Source organism: Oncorhynchus gorbuscha, unplaced genomic scaffold (genome assembly GCF_021184085.1).
Source record: "Oncorhynchus gorbuscha isolate QuinsamMale2020 ecotype Even-year unplaced genomic scaffold, OgorEven_v1.0 Un_scaffold_868, whole genome shotgun sequence".
NCBI lineage: Eukaryota > Metazoa > Chordata > Actinopteri > Salmoniformes > Salmonidae > Oncorhynchus > Oncorhynchus gorbuscha.
This window is the reverse complement of record NW_025745852.1, coordinates 25,764-41,962: the sequence shown is the minus strand read 5'-3', so window position 1 is coordinate 41,962 and position 16,199 is coordinate 25,764. Positions and strand designations below refer to the sequence as shown.

At 46.6% G+C, this 16,199-nt stretch overlaps 1 protein-coding gene across 1 annotated transcript in view; it reads left to right on the top strand.

Moving 5' to 3' along the window:
- Positions 1-5,033, top strand: part of LOC124020642 (CUB and sushi domain-containing protein 3-like) — a gene marked incomplete at its 3' end in the record, with an annotated part of 113,755 nt that extends 108,722 nt beyond the window's left edge. Inside the window, exon 4 of the mRNA XM_046335884.1 lies at positions 4,839-5,033. Coding sequence (XP_046191840.1) covers positions 4,839-5,033 — 195 coding nt within the window. The remainder of the gene's footprint in view (positions 1-4,838) is intronic.
- Positions 5,034-16,199: the final 11,166 nt, after the last annotated feature.

The window sequence follows — 16,199 nt, the reverse complement described above, 5'->3', positions numbered from 1 at the left end:
ACCGCGGAGTCAACTTACGAGAAGCTGTCGTAAGAGGAAGGTTGCGAGTGGAAAGCCACACTCTCTGGCCGCAACAATACCTTGGAGTCTTAATCCTACGTTTATTGGCGGCTCTCACAGTCTGTGCCCTGTAACGGCAAAGTGCAGACCTCACCCTCCTCCAGGTGCGCTCACAACGTTGGACAAACGCTTGAGCGGAGGGAACGCTGGACTCGGCAAGCTGGGATGAGAACAGAGGAGGCTGGTAACCCAGACTACTCTGAAACGGAGATAACCCGGTAGCAGACGAAGGAAGCGAGTTGTGAGCGTATTCTGCCCAGGGGAGCTGTTCTGCCCAAGACGCAGGGTTTCTGAAAGAAAGGCTGCGTAGTATGCGACCAATCGTCTGATTGGCCCTCTCTGCTTGACCGTTAGACTGGGGATGAAACCCGGAAGAGAGACTGACGGACGCACCAATCAAACGACAGAACTCCCTCCAAAACTGTGACGTGAATTGCGGGCCTCTGTCTGAAACGGCGTCTAACGGGAGGCCATGAATTCTGAACACATTCTCGATGATGATTTGTGCCGTCTCCTTAGCGGAAGGAAGTTTAGCGAGGGAATGAAATGTGCCGCCTTAGAGAACCTATCGACAACCGTAAGAATCACAGTCTTCCCCGCAGACAAAGGCAGACCGGTAATGAAGTCTAGGGCGATGTGAGACCATGGTCGAGAAGGAATGGGGAGCGGTCTGAGACGACCGGCAGGAGGAGAGTTACCCGACTTAGTCTGCGCGCAGTCCGAACAAGCAGCCACGAAACGGCGCGTGTCACGCTCCTGAGTCGGCCACCAAAAGCGCTGGCGAATAGACGCAAGAGTGCCTCGAACACCGGGATGACCAGCTAACTTGGCAGAGTGAGCCCACTGAAGAACAGCCAGACGAGTGGAAACAGGAACGAAAAGGAGGTTACTAGGACAAGCGCGCGGCGACGCAGTGTGCGTGAGTGCTTGCTTAACCTGTCTTTCAATTCCCCAGACTGTCAACCCGACAACACGCCCATAAGGAAGAATCCCCTCGGGATCAGTAGAAGCCACAGAAGAACTAAACAGACGGGATAAGGCATCAGGCTTGGTGTTTTTGCTACCCGGACGGTAAGAAATCACAAACTCGAAACGAGCGAAAAACAACGCCCAACGAGCTTGACGGGCATTAAGTCGTTTGGCAGAACGGATGTACTCAAGGTTCTTATGGTCTGTCCAAACGACAAAAGGAACGGTCGCCCCCTCCAACCACTGTCGCCATTCGCCTAGGGCTAAGCGGATGGCGAGCAGTTCGCGGTTACCCACATCATAGTTGCGTTCAGATGGCGACAGGCGATGAGAAAAATAAGCGCAAGGATGAACCTTATCGTCAGACTGGAAGCGCTGGGATAGAATGGCTCCCACGCCTACCTCTGAAGCGTCAACCTCGACAATGAATTGTCTAGTGACGTCAGGAGTAACGAGGATAGGAGCGGACGTAAAACGTTCTTTTAGAAGATCAAAAGCTCCCTGGGCGGAACCGGACCACTTAAAACACGTCTTGACAGAAGTAAGAGCTGTGAGAGGGGCAGCAACTTGACCGAAATTACGAATGAAACGCCGATAGAAATTACCGAAACCTAGAAAGCGCTGCAACTCGACACGTGACCTTGGAACGGGCCAATCACTGACAGCTTGGACCTTAGCGGAATCCATCTGAATGCCTTCAGCGGAAATAACGGAACCGAGAAAAGTAACGGAGGAGACATGAAAAGAGCACTTCTCAGCCTTTACGTAGAGACAATTCTCTAAAAGGCGCTGTAGAACACGTCGAACGTGCTGAACATGAATCTCGAGTGACGGTGAAAAAATCAGGATATCGTCAAGATAGACAAAAACAAAGATGTTCAGCATGTCTCTCAGAACATCATTAACTAATGCCTGAAAAACAGCTGGCGCATTGGCGAGACCAAACGGCAGAACCCGGTACTCAAAATGCCCTAACGGAGTGTTAAACGCCGTTTTCCACTCGTCCCCCTCTCTGATGCGCACGAGATGGTAAGCGTTACGAAGGTCCAACTTAGTAAAGCACCTGGCTCCCTGCAGAATCTCGAAGGCTGATGACATAAGGGGAAGCGGATAACGATTCTTAACCGTTATGTCATTCAGCCCTCGATAATCCACGCAGGGGCGCAGAGTACCGTCCTTCTTCTTAACAAAAAGAACCCCGCCCCGGCCGGAGAGGAAGAAGGCACTATGGTACCGGCGTCAAGAGACACAGATAAATAATCCTCGAGAGCCTTACGTTCGGGAGCCGACAGAGAGTATAGTCTACCCCGAGGAGGAGTGGTCCCCGGAAGGAGATCAATACTACAATCATACGACCGGTGAGGAGGAAGGGAGTTGGCTCGGGACCGACTGAAGACCGTGCGCAGATCATGATATTCCTCCGGCACTCCTGTCAAATCGCCAGGTTCCTCCTGAGAAGTGGGGACAGAAGAAATGGGAGGGATGGCAGACATTAAACACTTCACATGACAAGAAACGTTCCAGGATAGGATAGAATTACTAGACCAATTAATAGAAGGATTATGACATACTAGCCAGGGATGACCCAAAACAACAGGTGTAAAAGGTGAACGAAAAATCAAAAAAGAAATAGTCTCACTGTGGTTACCAGATACTGTGAGAGTTAAAGGTAGTGTCTCAAATCTGATACTGGGAAGATGACTACCATCTAAGGCAAACATGGGCGTAGGCTTGTCTAACTGTCTGAAAGGAATGTCATGTTTCTGAGCCCATGCTTCGTCCATGAAACAACCCTCAGCCCCAGAGTCAATCAAGGCACTGCATGTAGCACCCGAACCGGTCCAGCGTAGATGGACCGACATAGTAGTACAGGATCTAGATGAAGAGACCTGAGTAGTAGCGCTCACCAGTAGCCCTCCGCTTACTGATGAGCTCTGGCCTTTTACTGGACATGAATTGACAAAATGTCCATCAAATCCGCAATAGAGGCACAGGCGGTTGGTGATCCTCCGTTCCCTCTCCTTAGTCGAGATGCGAATACCTCCCAGCTGCATGGGCTCAGTCTCTGAGCCAGAGGAGGGAGATGGTTGCGATGCGGAGCAGGGAAACACCGTTGACGCGAGCTCTCTTCCACGAGCTTGGTGACGAAGATCTACCCGTCGTTCTATGCGGATGGCGAGAGCAATCAAAGAGTCCACACTGGAAGGAACCTCCCGAGAGAGAATCTCATCTTTGACCACTGCGTGGAGTCCCTCCAGAAAACGAGCGAGCAGCGCCGGCTCGTTCCAGTCACTAGAGGCAGCAAGAGTGCGAAACTCTATAGAGTAATCCGTTATGGATCGATCACCTTGGCATAGGGAAGCCAGGGCCCTAGAAGCCTCCCTACCAAAAACTGAACGGTCAAAAACCCGAATCATCTCCTCTTTAAAGTTCTGGTAATTGTTTGAACAATCAGCCCTTGCCTCCCAGATAGCTGTGCCCCACTCTCGAGCCCGGCCAGTAAGGAGTGAAATGACGTAAGCAACCCGAGCTCTCTCTCTAGAGTATGTGTTGGGTTGGAGAGAGAACACAATATCACACTGGGTGAGAAAGGAGCGGCACTCCGTGGGCTGCCCGGAGTAGCAAGGTGGGTTATTAACCCTAGGTTCCGGAGGCTCGGCAGGCCAGGAAGTAACAGGTGGCACGAGACGAAGACTCTGGAACTGTCCAGAGAGGTCGGAAACCTGAGCGGCCAGGTTCTCCACGGCATGGCGAGCAGCAGACAATTCCTGCTCGTGTCTGCCGAGCATGGCTCCTTGGATCTCGACGGCAGTGTTACGAGCGTCTGTAGTCGCTGGGTCCATTCTTTGGTCGGATCCTTCTGTCATGCAGGTGAATGAGGACCCAAAAGCGACTTGGCGAAAACAGAGTCTTTAATCCAGTAAAGTAAATTTACAATCATAAGACATAATTCCACTCGTAATGACGAGAACAGACTGGAGACTCGATCAAGAACTGCAGGTTGCCTCGGGAAGGCACTTGAACGTAGCAGACTCAGACACCTGCTCACCACGCAGCATCTGAGGGAAACACGACACGACAGGGCGATACACAGACACAGCACGGTGAACAATAGACAAGGATCCGACAGGGCAGAAACGGAAAACAAGGGGAGAAATAGGGACTCTAATCAGGGGGAAAGATAGGGAACAGGTGTGGGAAGACTAAATGATTGATTAGGGGAATAGGAACAGCTGGGAGCAGGAACGGAGCGATAGAGAGAAGAGAGAGAGGGAGGAAGAGAGAAAGAGGGGAACGAACCTAAAAAGACCAGCAGGGGGAAAACGAACAGAGGGAAAAGCAAAATGACAAGACAAAATAAGACAAAACATGACATCTGTCCAGTGTTCCAGATTAAAGGAGTAGTGTCTGTGGTAACATTCCCTCTGTCCTGTATTCCAGAGTTAAGGAGTAGTGTCTGTGGTAACATTCTGTCTGTGTTCCAGAGTTAAGGAGTAGTGTCTGTGGTAACATTCTGTCCTGTGTTCCAGAGTTAAGGAGTAGTGTCTGTGGTAACATTCTGTCTGTGTTCCAGAGTTAAGGAGTAGTGTCTGTGGTAACATTCTGTCTGTGTTCCAGAGTTAAGTCTGTGTTCCAGTAGTGTTCTGTGGTAACATTCTGTCTGTGTTCCAGAGTTAAGGAGTAGTGTCTGTGGTAACATTCTGTCTGTGTTCCAGAGTTAAGGAGTAGTGTCTGTGGTAACATTCTGTCTGTGTTCTAGAGTTAAGGAGTAGTGTCTGTGGTAACATTCCCTCTGTCCTGTGTTCCAGAGTTAAGGAGCAGCGCCTGTGGGAACCCTGGTGTTCCACCTAAAGGCATCCTAAACGGAACACAGTTCAACATCGGGAACACGATCCGCTACAGGTGTGTGACGGGCTACCTGTTGGATGGTCACCCCCTCCTTACCTGTGTCCTCAACACAGGCAATATGGCCGTCTGGGACTTCCCTGTCCCCATCTGCAGAGGTGAGGCTGGCTTTAATAACATGGGGCGTGTCCCCAATAGCACCCTATTCCCTACATAGTGAAATATGTCTAACTGCAGCCCTATAGGCCCTGGTCTTCAGTAGGGCACTATATAGGGAATAAGGTTAAATTTGGGACTCAAAACATGATTCCTTCATATTGACACAGTGGGATTGGCCCACGGGCTTTTATTTATTTCTCGATTGGCTTCTTGAATCAAGTCGAATCTAGTTTTCGATTTGTCTTGTTTGACGTTGTGGCAACGAACCAGGATGAAATTCCAGCACACTATTGAATCTTGATTGTTCCAGGGAAAATATAATGTTCTCTAATACTGTCACTGTTACTCCGGGTCGCTTTGCCATCCGATCTCCTGTTTATCTGTAAAGAGCCACAGGCCTTTGATCCTTTGTGGTTCTGAATTGACTTTGGTTGGAATTCTATCATAGAAGAATGTAATGTGTTTTCTCTCCGGGTATTTACCGAGACTATATCTGAGGTGACTACCACATCATGACTGGCACCAGCAGTGGTGTAAAGTACTTAAAAATACTTTAAAGTACTACTTAAGTAGTTTTATGAGGTATTTGTACTTTTACTTTCCTATTTATATTTTTGGCAACTTTTACTTTTACTTCACTACATTCCTAAAGAAAATAAACTACTTTTTTGACTCCTTACATTTTCCCCTGACACCCAAAAGTACTTGTTACATTTTGAAAGAAAAATGGTCCAATTTTATACACTTATCAAGAGAACATCCCTGGTCCATCCCTACTGCCTCTGATCTGGCAGACTCACTAAACACAAATGCTTTTTTTGTAAATGATGTCTGAGTGTTGGAGTGTTGGAGTGTTGGAGTGTGCCCCTGGCTATAGCTAAATGATGTCTGAGTGTTGGAGTGCTCCCCTGGCTATAGGTAAATGATGTCTGAGTGTTGGAGTGCTCCCCTGGCTATAGGTAAATGATGTCTGAGTGTTGGAGTGCTCCCCTGGCTATAGGTAAATGATGTCTGAGTGTTGGAGTGCTCCCTGGCTATAGGTAAATGATGTCTGAGTGTTGGAGTGCTCCCTGGCTATAGGTAAATGATGTCTGAGTGTTTGAGTGTTGGAATGTTTGAGTGCTCCCCTGGCTATAGGTAAATGATGTCTGAGTGTTGGAGGGGTGCCCCTGGCTATAGGTAAATGATGTCTGAGTGTTGGAGTGTTGGAATGTTTGAGTGCTCCCCTGGCTATAGGTAAATGATGTCTGAGTGTTGGAGTGCTCCCCTGGCTATAGGTAAATGATGTCTGAGTGTTTGAGTGCTCCCCTGGCTATAGGTAAATGATGTCTGAGTGTTTGAGTGCTCCCCTGGCTATAGGTAAATGATGTCTGAGTGTTGGAGTGCTCCCCTGGCTATAGGTAAATGATGTCTGAGTGTTGGAGTGTTGGAGTGTTGGAGTGTCTGAGTGTTGGAGTGTCTGAGTGTTGGAGTGTCTGAGAGTTGGAGTGTCTGAGAGTTGGAGTGTCTGAGTGTTGGAGTGTCTGAGTGTTAGAGTGTCTGAGAGTTGGAGTGTTGGAGTGCCTGAGTGTCTGAGAGTTGGAGTGTTGGAGTGCCTGAGTGTCTGAGTGTTGGAGTGTCTGAGTGTTGGAGTGTCTGAGTGTTAGAGTGTCTGAGAGTTGGAGTGTCTGAGAGTTGGAGTGTCTGAGTGTTAGAGTGTCTGAGAGTTGGAGTGCTCCCCTGGCTATCTGTCAATAAAATAAAATGGAACATTGTACTGTCTGGTTTGCTTAATATAAAGGAATTTGAAATGATTTATACTTTTACTTTTACATTTGATACTTAATAAGAATATATTTAGCAATTCCATTTTACTTTTGATACTTAATAAGTACATTTAAAACCAAATACTTTTGGACTTTTACTCAAGTAGTATTTTACTTGGTGACTTGCAATTTTACTTGAGTCATTTTCTATTAAGGTATCTTTACTTTTACTCAAGTAGGACAATCGAATACTTTCTCCACCACTGAGTATGTCCTACGTGCATCCCAAATGGACACTCTATTCCCTATTTTAGTGCACTACTTTTCACCAGGGCCCATAGGGTCGAAAGTAGTGGCCTATTTAGGGAATACGGTGTTCTTTGGGACACGATCACTACCCCTACTGCACTTAAAGATGCAGGTTATACGGGTGGCTACAGGAACAGATTGAAATAGTCATCATAGACACTCGTTTATGACATCATAGATACTCATTTATGACATCATATATACGCATTTATGACATCATAGATACTCATTTATGACATCATAGATACTCATTTATGACATCATAGATACTCATTTATGACATCATAGATACTCATTTATGACATCATAGATACTCATTTATGACAGCATAGATACTCATTTATGACATCATAGATACTCATTTATGACATCATAGATACGCATTTATTTACGGGGGGAAAAAATGACATTTCTCCACGTAGAATGATTCACCTATCTGTCCCGTCAACGAATAGTTCAAGATCTGACTTGTTATCTCAATCAGTCCACAAGTATACAGTGGTAGCCTCATGTTGATACGATAGACAGCAGTTCACTGCAGGAGACATTACTGCATTGACCCTCCCAACTCATGACTTTATCAATCACTTATTCTGCACTAACATATTATAAACAACATACTAGGTCCTACGATATTTACTGACCAAATTCCCTTTCATTTTATTTCACCAACTAGTAGTATTGCATCTATCTTTGTTTGGAGCCTGTGAGTAGCTGCCATTAGTTTCCCACAGTGTTGGTTCAGTGTGCTGCTGTCTAACCAACCCCCAGAACCCCAGACTCAGACCACATATGTTGTCTCTCTCTTAAAGGAAAAGCCAAATCAAGCTCCTCTTTAATGATAATCTGTTGCCCCAGAGGAAGAAAACATAACCACCAAACCACTGTGCAATCTGACTGCACTGAGAGGAGGAGATGAGAAATCAAGAGGAGAGGAGAGGAGGAGAAAGAGAGGAGAAGATAGGAGGAGGAGGGAGGAGAAGAGAAGAGAGGAGGAGTGAGGAGAAGTGAAGATAGGAAAGGAGGAGAAGAGAGGAGGAGGGAGGAGAGAGGAGGAGGGAGGAGAAGTGAAGATAGGAAAGGAGGAGAAGATCGGAAAGGAGGAGGAGAGAGGAGGGAGGAGGAGAGAGAGGAGAAGAGAGAGAAGAGAAGAGAGGAGAGGTGAAGATAGGAAAGGAGGAGAAGAGAAGATAGGAAAGGAGGAGAAGAGAAGAGAAGATAGGAAAGGAGAAGAAGAGAGGAGAGGAGAGGAGGATAAGAGAGGAGAAGGTCGGAAAGGAGGAGAAGAGAGGAGAGAGAGGAGGAGGGAGGAGAAGAGAGGAGAAGTGAGGAGAGGAGGAGGAGAAGAAGAGAGAGAGAGGGTAGAGGAGGAGAAGAAGAGAGGAGAGGAGTAGAGGAGGAGAAGAAGAGAGGAGAGAGAGAGGAGGAGAAGAGAGGAGAGGAGTAGAGGAGGAGAAGAGAGGAGAGGAGTAGAGGAGAAGAGAAGAGAGAGGAGTAGAGGAGGAGAAGAAGAGAGGAGAGGAGAGGAGGAGAAGAGAGGAGAGGAGAGGAGAAGAAGAGGAGATCAGAGATAGTAGAGGAGAAGAGAGGAGAGGAGAGGAGAAGAGAGGAGAGGAGTAGAGGAGGAGAAGAGAGGAGAGGAGTAGAGGAGGAGAAGAGAGGAGAGGAGTAGAGGAGGAGAAGAGAGGAGTAGAGGAGGAGAAGAGAGGAGAGAGGGAGGAGGGAGGAGAAAGATTTCTCCACGAGAAGGAGAGAGGAGAGGAGGAGGAGGAAGAAGAGAGGAGAGGAGAGAGGAGGAGAAGAAGAGAGGAGAGGAGAGAGGAGGAGAAGAGAGAAGAGAGAGGAGTAGAGGAGGAGAAGAGAGGAGAGGAGTAGAGGAGGAGAAGAGAGAGAGAGGAGGAGGAGAGGAGGAGAAGAGAGCAGAGGAGAGGGAGGAGGGAAGAAGAGAGGAGAAGTGAGGAGGAGAATCACTTAGAAGAAGAAGAAGATAGGAGAGGAGAGAAGGAGAAAGAAGGAAAGAAAGAAGAGGAGAGGAGGAGAGAGGAGGAGAAGAAGGAGAAGGAGAAGTAGAGGAGGAGAAGAGAGGAGAGGAGAAGAAGAAGAGAGGAGAGGAGTAGAAGGAGAAGAAGAGGGAGAGGAAAAGAGGAGGAGAAGAGAGGAGAGGAAAAAAAAAGAGAAGAGGGAGTAGAAGGAGAAAAAAAGGAAAGAAGGAGAAAAAAAAGGAGAAGAGAAGGAGGAGTGTGAAGTGAAGGGAGGAGGAGAAGAAGGAAAGTAGAAGGAAAGAAGGAGAGGAGGAGGAGAAGAAAAAAAAAAAGAGAGGAGAGGAGTAAAGGAGAAGAAAGGAAAAAGAGAAAAAGAAGGAGAAAGAGGAGGAGAAAAAAAAAGAGGAGAAAAAAAAAAAGAGGAGTAGAGGAGGAGAAAAGGAGGGAGAAGAGAGGAGAGGAGTAGAAAGAAAAGAAAGAAAAAAAGAGAGAAAAAAAAAAGGAGAAGAGGAGGAGAAGTAGAGGGAGAGGAAAGAAAAGAGGAGGAAAGAGAAAAAGAGAAAAAAAAAAAAAAAGGAGGAGAAGAAGGAGAAAAAAGAGGAAAAAAAAAGAGAAAAGGAGAAAAAAAAGAGGAGAAAAGAAAAGGAAAAGAAGGAAAAAAGGAGAAAAGAAGAAAAAAAAGGAAAAAAGGAGCAGGAGAAGAGAGGAGAAAAGTAGAGGAAAAGAATAGAGGAGAGGAGTAGAGGAGGAGGAGAAGAGAGAGGAGAGGGAAAAGAGGGAGGAAAAAAAAAAAGAAAAGTAAAGGAGGAGAAGAGAGGAGAGGAAAAGAGGAAAAAAGGAGAAAGAGAAAAAGGAGGAGAAGAAGGAAGGAAAAGGAGGAGAAGAGAAAGGAAAGGAGGAGAAGAGAGGGAGAAAGGAGAAAAAAGAGGAAGAGGAAGAAAGAAGAGAAGGAAAAAGAGAAGAAAAAGGAGAAAAAGGGAGGAGAAAAAAAGAAAGAAAAAAAGGAGAAAAAAGGAAAGGAGAGGAGTAGAAGGAAAAGAAGGAAAAAAGAGGAGGAGAAAAGGAGAAGTAGAAGGAAAAAAAAAAGAGGAGGAAAAAAGAAAGAAGAAGAAGAGGAAAAAAAAAAAAAGAGAGGGAAAAGGAGGAAAAAAGGAAAAGAAGGAAAAAAGGAGAAAAAGTAAAAAAGGAGGAAAAAGAAAAAAAAGAGGAGTAGAGGAAAAGAAAAGAGGAGAGGAGAAGAAAAAAGAAGAGGGAAAGGAGTAGAGGAGGAGAAAAAGAAAAAGAATCGTAGAGGAGGAGAAGAAAAAGAGGAAAGAGGAGGAGAAAAAGAGAGGAGAGGAGTAGAGGAAAAGAAAGGAAAGGAGTAAAAAGGAGAAAAAGAAAAAAAAAAAAAAAAAAGAAAAAGAAAGGAGGAAAAAAGAAGAAGAAAGGAGAGGAGTAGAGGGAAAAGAAAAGAAAAGAGGAAAAGAAAAGGAGAAAAAAGGAGAAAAGTAGGAGGAGGGAGGAGAAGAAAAGAGAGAGGAGTAGAGGAAAAGAAGAAAGGAAAGGGAGGAGTAGAGGGAAAAGAAGAAGAGGAGAAGAGGAGGAGAAGAGAGGAGAAAAGAGAGGAGGAGAAGAAAAAAAAAAAAAAAGAAAAAAAGAAGAAAAAAGGAGAAAAAAGGAAGGAGGAGGAAAAAGGAGAGGAGTAAAGTAGAGGAGGAGAAGAGAGGAGAAAAAAAGTAGAGGAGGAGGAGAAGAAAGGAAAAAAAAGAGGAGGAGGAGAAGAAAAAAAAGAGGAGTAGAGGAGGAGAAGAGAGAGAGGTAAGGAGGAGAAAGAGGAGAAAGAAAAAAAGGAGGAGAAAAAGGAGAAAAAAAAAAAGGAGGAGGAGAAAGGAGAAAAGTAGAGGAGGAGAAAAGGAGAAAAAGGAAAAGAGGAGGAGAAAAGAAAAAAAAAAAAGGAGAGGAGTAAGGAGGAGAAAAGAGGAAAAGAGGAGGAGAAGAGAGGAGAGGAGTAGAGGAGGAGAAGGGAGAAAAAAGAAAAGTAAAAAAGGAAAAGAGAGGAGAGGAGTAGAGGAGGAAAAGAAAAAGAGGAGGAGAGGAGTAGAGGAGTAGAGGAGGAGAGGAGAGAGGAGAGGAGTAAAAGGAGAAGAGAAAGGAGAGGAAAAGAAAGAGGAGTAGAGGAGAAGGAGGAGAGGAGAAAAAGAAAAAAGAAGAGAGGGAGTAGAGGAGGAGTAGTAGAGGAGGAGAAGAGAGGAGTAGAGGAGGAGAAGAGAAGAGAGGAGAGGAGGAGGAGAAGAGGAGTAGAGGAGTAGAGGAGAAGAGGGAGAATCACTGCTGCCACTGACAGGCTGTTCACGGCGCTGGAGCCTGAAATACTTCTTAAATGGAAAATTGGTGCAACATATGCTGGTGAATTGACAGCTTAGACGTGGTAAAAAGCTGCAGATTGAGGTCTGAGGAGTTGTCTGAGACATAGGCTTGAAGCCCAAATGCCACCCTATTCAGTATATAGGGGCCTATAGGGCTCTGGTCAAAAGTAGTGCACTATACAGTGAATAGGGTGACATTTAGGATGTACAGTACATAGAGCGTTATCTTCTCTCACTAGCCGCAGCACGTTTAGGTCAACGCGGTGCGGACAGTGCTGCTTTGGACAATCATCGCCTCCTCCTCCTCCTCCTCTCCTCATTTCCTATTCCTCCTGTGCTCTCCTACTGTTCTCCTCTCCTCTCCTCTCCTCTCCTCTCCCTCTCCTCTCTCTCCTCTCCTCTCCTCTCCTCTCCTCTCCTCTCCTCTCTCTCTCCTCTCCTCTCCCTCTCTCTCCCTCTCCTCTCCTCTCCTCTCCTCATTTCCTATTCCTCCTGTGCTCTCCTACTGTCCTCCTCTCCTCTCCTCTCCTCTCCTCTCCTCTCCTCTCCTCTCCTCTCCTCTCCTCTCCTCTCCTCTCCTCTCCTCTCCTCTCCTCTCCTCTCCTCTCCTCATTTCCTATTCCTCCTGTGCTCTCCTACTGTCCTCCTCTCCTCTCCTCTCCTCTCTCTCTCCCTCTCCCTCTCCTCTCCTCTCCTCTCCTCTCCTCTCCTCTCCTCTCCTCTCCTCTCCTCTCCTCCTCCTCTCCTAATTTCCTATTCCTCCTGTGCTCTACTACTGTCCTCCTCTCCTCTCCTCTCCTCTCCTCTCCTCTCCTCTCCTGTTCCTCTCCTCTCCTCTCCTCTCCCTCTCCTCTCCTCTCCTCTCCTCTCCTCTCCTCTCCTCTCCTCTCCTCTCCTCATCCTGTCCTCTCCTCTCCCTGTCCTCTCCTCTCTCTCCCTCTCCTCTCCCTCTCCTCTCTCTCTCCTCTCCTCTCCTCTCCTCTCCTCTCCTCTCCTCTCCTCTCCTCTCCTCTCCTCTCCTCTCCTCTCCTCTCCTCTCCTCTCATCATAGAGTGGTGTGCTGTCTGTGAATTCTCTGAATAGCCAGATATTTCTTTGATCTTACTTCTTCTGAGAATCTGCCCATTCCCTCTTGATGTCTGACTGCTTCCAACACCACACTACGCCTACTCCATCCCTTCACCCATCTCCTTGTCCCTGTTTCCTCTCTTCCTCTACAGTGTCCCTTCACCCCTTCTCCTCCTCCTCTCCTTCTCCTCTCGTTTCTCCTCCCTGTTCTCCAACCTGTTCTCCTCCCTCCCTTCACCCCTTTCATCCATGTTCTCCTTCCTCCTCTCCTCCATTCCTTCTCCTCTCTCCTCCCTGTTCTCCTCTCCTCCGCCCCTTCTGCTCCTCTCCTCCCTTCTCCTCCCTGTTCTCCTCTCCTCCGTCCCTTCTCCTCCTCTCCTCCCTGTTCTCATCCTCTCCTCCCTGTTCTCCTCCCTGTTCTCCTCCTCTCCTCTGTCCCTTCTCCTCCTCTCCTCCCTTCTCCTCCCTGTTCTCCTCTCCTCCGTCCCTTCTCCTCCTCTCCTCCCTGTTCTCATCCTCTCCTCCCTGTTCTCCTCCCATCCTCTGTCCCTTCTCCTCCTCTCCTCCCTGTTCTCCTCCCTGTTCTCCTCCTCTCCTCTGTTCCTTCTCCTCCTCTCCTCCCTGTTCTCCTCCCTGTTCTCCTCCTCTCCTCTGTCCCCTCTCCTCTGTCCCCTCTCCTCTGTCCCTTCTCCTCCTCTCCTCCCTGTTCTCCCCCCTGTTCTCCTCCTCTCCTCTGTCCCCTCTCCTCTGTCCCTTCTCCTCCTCTCCTACCTGTTTTCCTCCCTGTTCTCCTCCTCTCCTCTGTCCCTTCTCCTCCTCTCCTCCCTTCTCCTCCTCTCCTCTCCTCTGTCCCTTCTCCTCCTCTCCTCCCTGTTCTCCTCCTCTCCTCTGTCCCTTCTCCTCCTCTCCTCCCCGTTCTCCTCCTCTCCTCTGTCCCTTCTCCTCCTCTCCTCCCTGTTCTCCTCCTGATCCTTCCTAGGCTACATCTCCAGCTTGTCTGTCTTCGTTGTTCCGATGCGCAATTACACGGCTGGCCTCGCTGCTGCCGCGACTATTCCTCTTACATCTTGTGGAATCCCAGGAAAAAGCCAGACTACAAAAAAAAACTTGTTGGACACTTATTTCAACTTTATTTTCTTTTAAGCCTACTGATCGCATATTGGAGGAGAAATGCACGTTTGGTCGAATGTGCAATAGGCTACAGTATTAACGGGGCGGAGAGATGGAAAGGAGAAGACAATGGTTTCCTCTCGTAACACAGGCCTATTTTGTCAGGATGTGGTCCTTCTGTAGCTCAGTTGGTAGAGCATGGCGCTTGTAACGCCAGCGTAGTGGGTTTGATCCCCGGGACCACCCATATGTAGAATGTATGCACACATGACTGTAAGTCGCTTTGGATAAAAGCGTCTGCTAAATGGCATATATTATTATTATTATTATATTAAAGTAGTGCACTATATAGGGAATAGGGCTCTGGTCTATAGTAGTGCACTATATAGGGAATAGGGCTCTGGTCTATAGTAGTGCACTATATAGGACCTATATAGAACTATATAGAACCCAATCGACCCATTTAAAGCTTTAAATAACTCTCTACCTGTACCCACACACCTCCAGAACCCAATCGACCTGTTTAAAGCTTTAAATAACTCTCTACCTGTACCCACACACCTCCAGAACCCAATCGACCCATTTAAAGCTTTAAATAACTCTCTACCTGTAACCACACACCTCCAGAACCCAATCGACCCATTTAAAGCTTTAAATAACTCTCTACCTGTAACCACCCACCTCCAGAACCCAATCAACCCATGTAAAGCTTTAAATAACTCTCTACCTGTAATCACCCACCTCCAGAACCCAATATTTTGTCAGGATGTAGCTCGGTGTTAAGACCCATTTAAAGCTTTAAATAACTCTCTACCTGTAACCACACACCTCCAGAACCCAATCGACCCGTTTAAAGCTTTAAATAACTCTCTACCTGTAACCACCCACCTCCAAAACCCAATCGACCCATTTAAAGCTTTAAATAACTCTCTACCTGTACCCACACACCTCCAGAACCCAATCGACCCATTTAAAGCTTTAAATAACTCTCTACCTGTAACCACCCACCTCCAAAACCCAATCAACCCATTTAAAGCTTTAAATAACTCTCTACCTGTAACCACCCACCTCCAGAACCCAATCGACCCATTTAAAGCTTTAAATAACTCTCTACCTGTACCCACACACCTCCAGAACCCAATCGACCCATTTAAAGCTTTAAATAACTCTCTACCTGTAACCACCCACCTCCAGAACCCAATCGACCCATTTAAAGCTTTAAATAACTCTCTACCTGTACCCACACACCTCCAGAACCCAATCGACCTGTTTAAAGCTTTAAATAACTCTCTACCTGTACCCACACACCTCCAGAACCCAATCGACCCATTTAAAGCTTTAAATAACTCTCTACATGTAATCACACACCTCCAGAACCCAATCGACCCATTTAAAGCTTTAAATAACTCTCTACCTGTAACCACCCACCTCCAGAACCCAATCGACCCATTTAAAGCTTTAAATAACTCTCTACCTGTACCCACACACCTCCAGAACCCAATCGACCCATTTAAAGCTTTAAATAACTCTCTACCTGTAACCACCCACCTCCAGAACCCAATCGACCCATTTAAAGCTTTAAATAACTCTCTACCTGTACCCACACACCTCCAGAACCCAATCGACCCATTTAAAGCTTTAAATAACTCTCTACCTGTACCCACACACCTCCAGAACCCAATCGACCCATTTAAAGCTTTAAATAACTCTCTACATGTAATCACACACCTCCAGAACCCAATCGACCCATTTAAAGCTTTAAATAACTCTCTACCTGTAACCACACACCCCCAGAACCCAATCAACCCATTTAAAGCTTTAAATAACTCTCTACCTGTACCCACACACCTCCAGAACCCAATCGACCCATTTAAAGCTTTAAATAACTCTCTACCTGTAACCACCCACCTCCAGAACCCAATCGACCCATTTAAAGCTTTAAATAACTCTCTACCTGTAATCCACACACCTCCAGAACCCAATCGACCTGTTTAAAGCTTTAAATAACTCTCTACCTGTACCCACACACCTCCAGAACCCAATCGACCCATTTAAAGCTTTAAATAACTCTCTACCTGTAATCACACACCTCCAGAACCCAATCGACCCATTTAAAGCTTTAAATAACTCTCTACCTGTAACCACACACCCCAGAACCCAATCAACCCATTTAAAGCTTTAAATAACTCTCTACCTGTAATCACACACCTCCAAAACCCAATCGACCCGTTTAAAGCTTTAAATAGCTCTCTACCTGTAACCACACACCTCCAGAACCCAATCGACCCGTTTAAAGCTTTAAATAACTTTCTACCTGTAATCACACACCTCCAGAACCCAATCGACCCATTTAAAGCTTTAAATAACTCTACCTGTAATCACACACCTCCAGAACCCAATCGACCCATTTAAAGCTTTAAATAACTCTCTACCTGTAAATACACACCTCCAGAACCCAATCGACCCATTTAAAGCTTTAAATAACTCTCTACCTGTAATCACACACCTCCAGAACCCAATCGACCCATTTAAAGCTTTAAATAACTTTCTACCTGTAACCACACACCCCCAGAACCCAATCAACCCATTTAAAGCTTTAAATA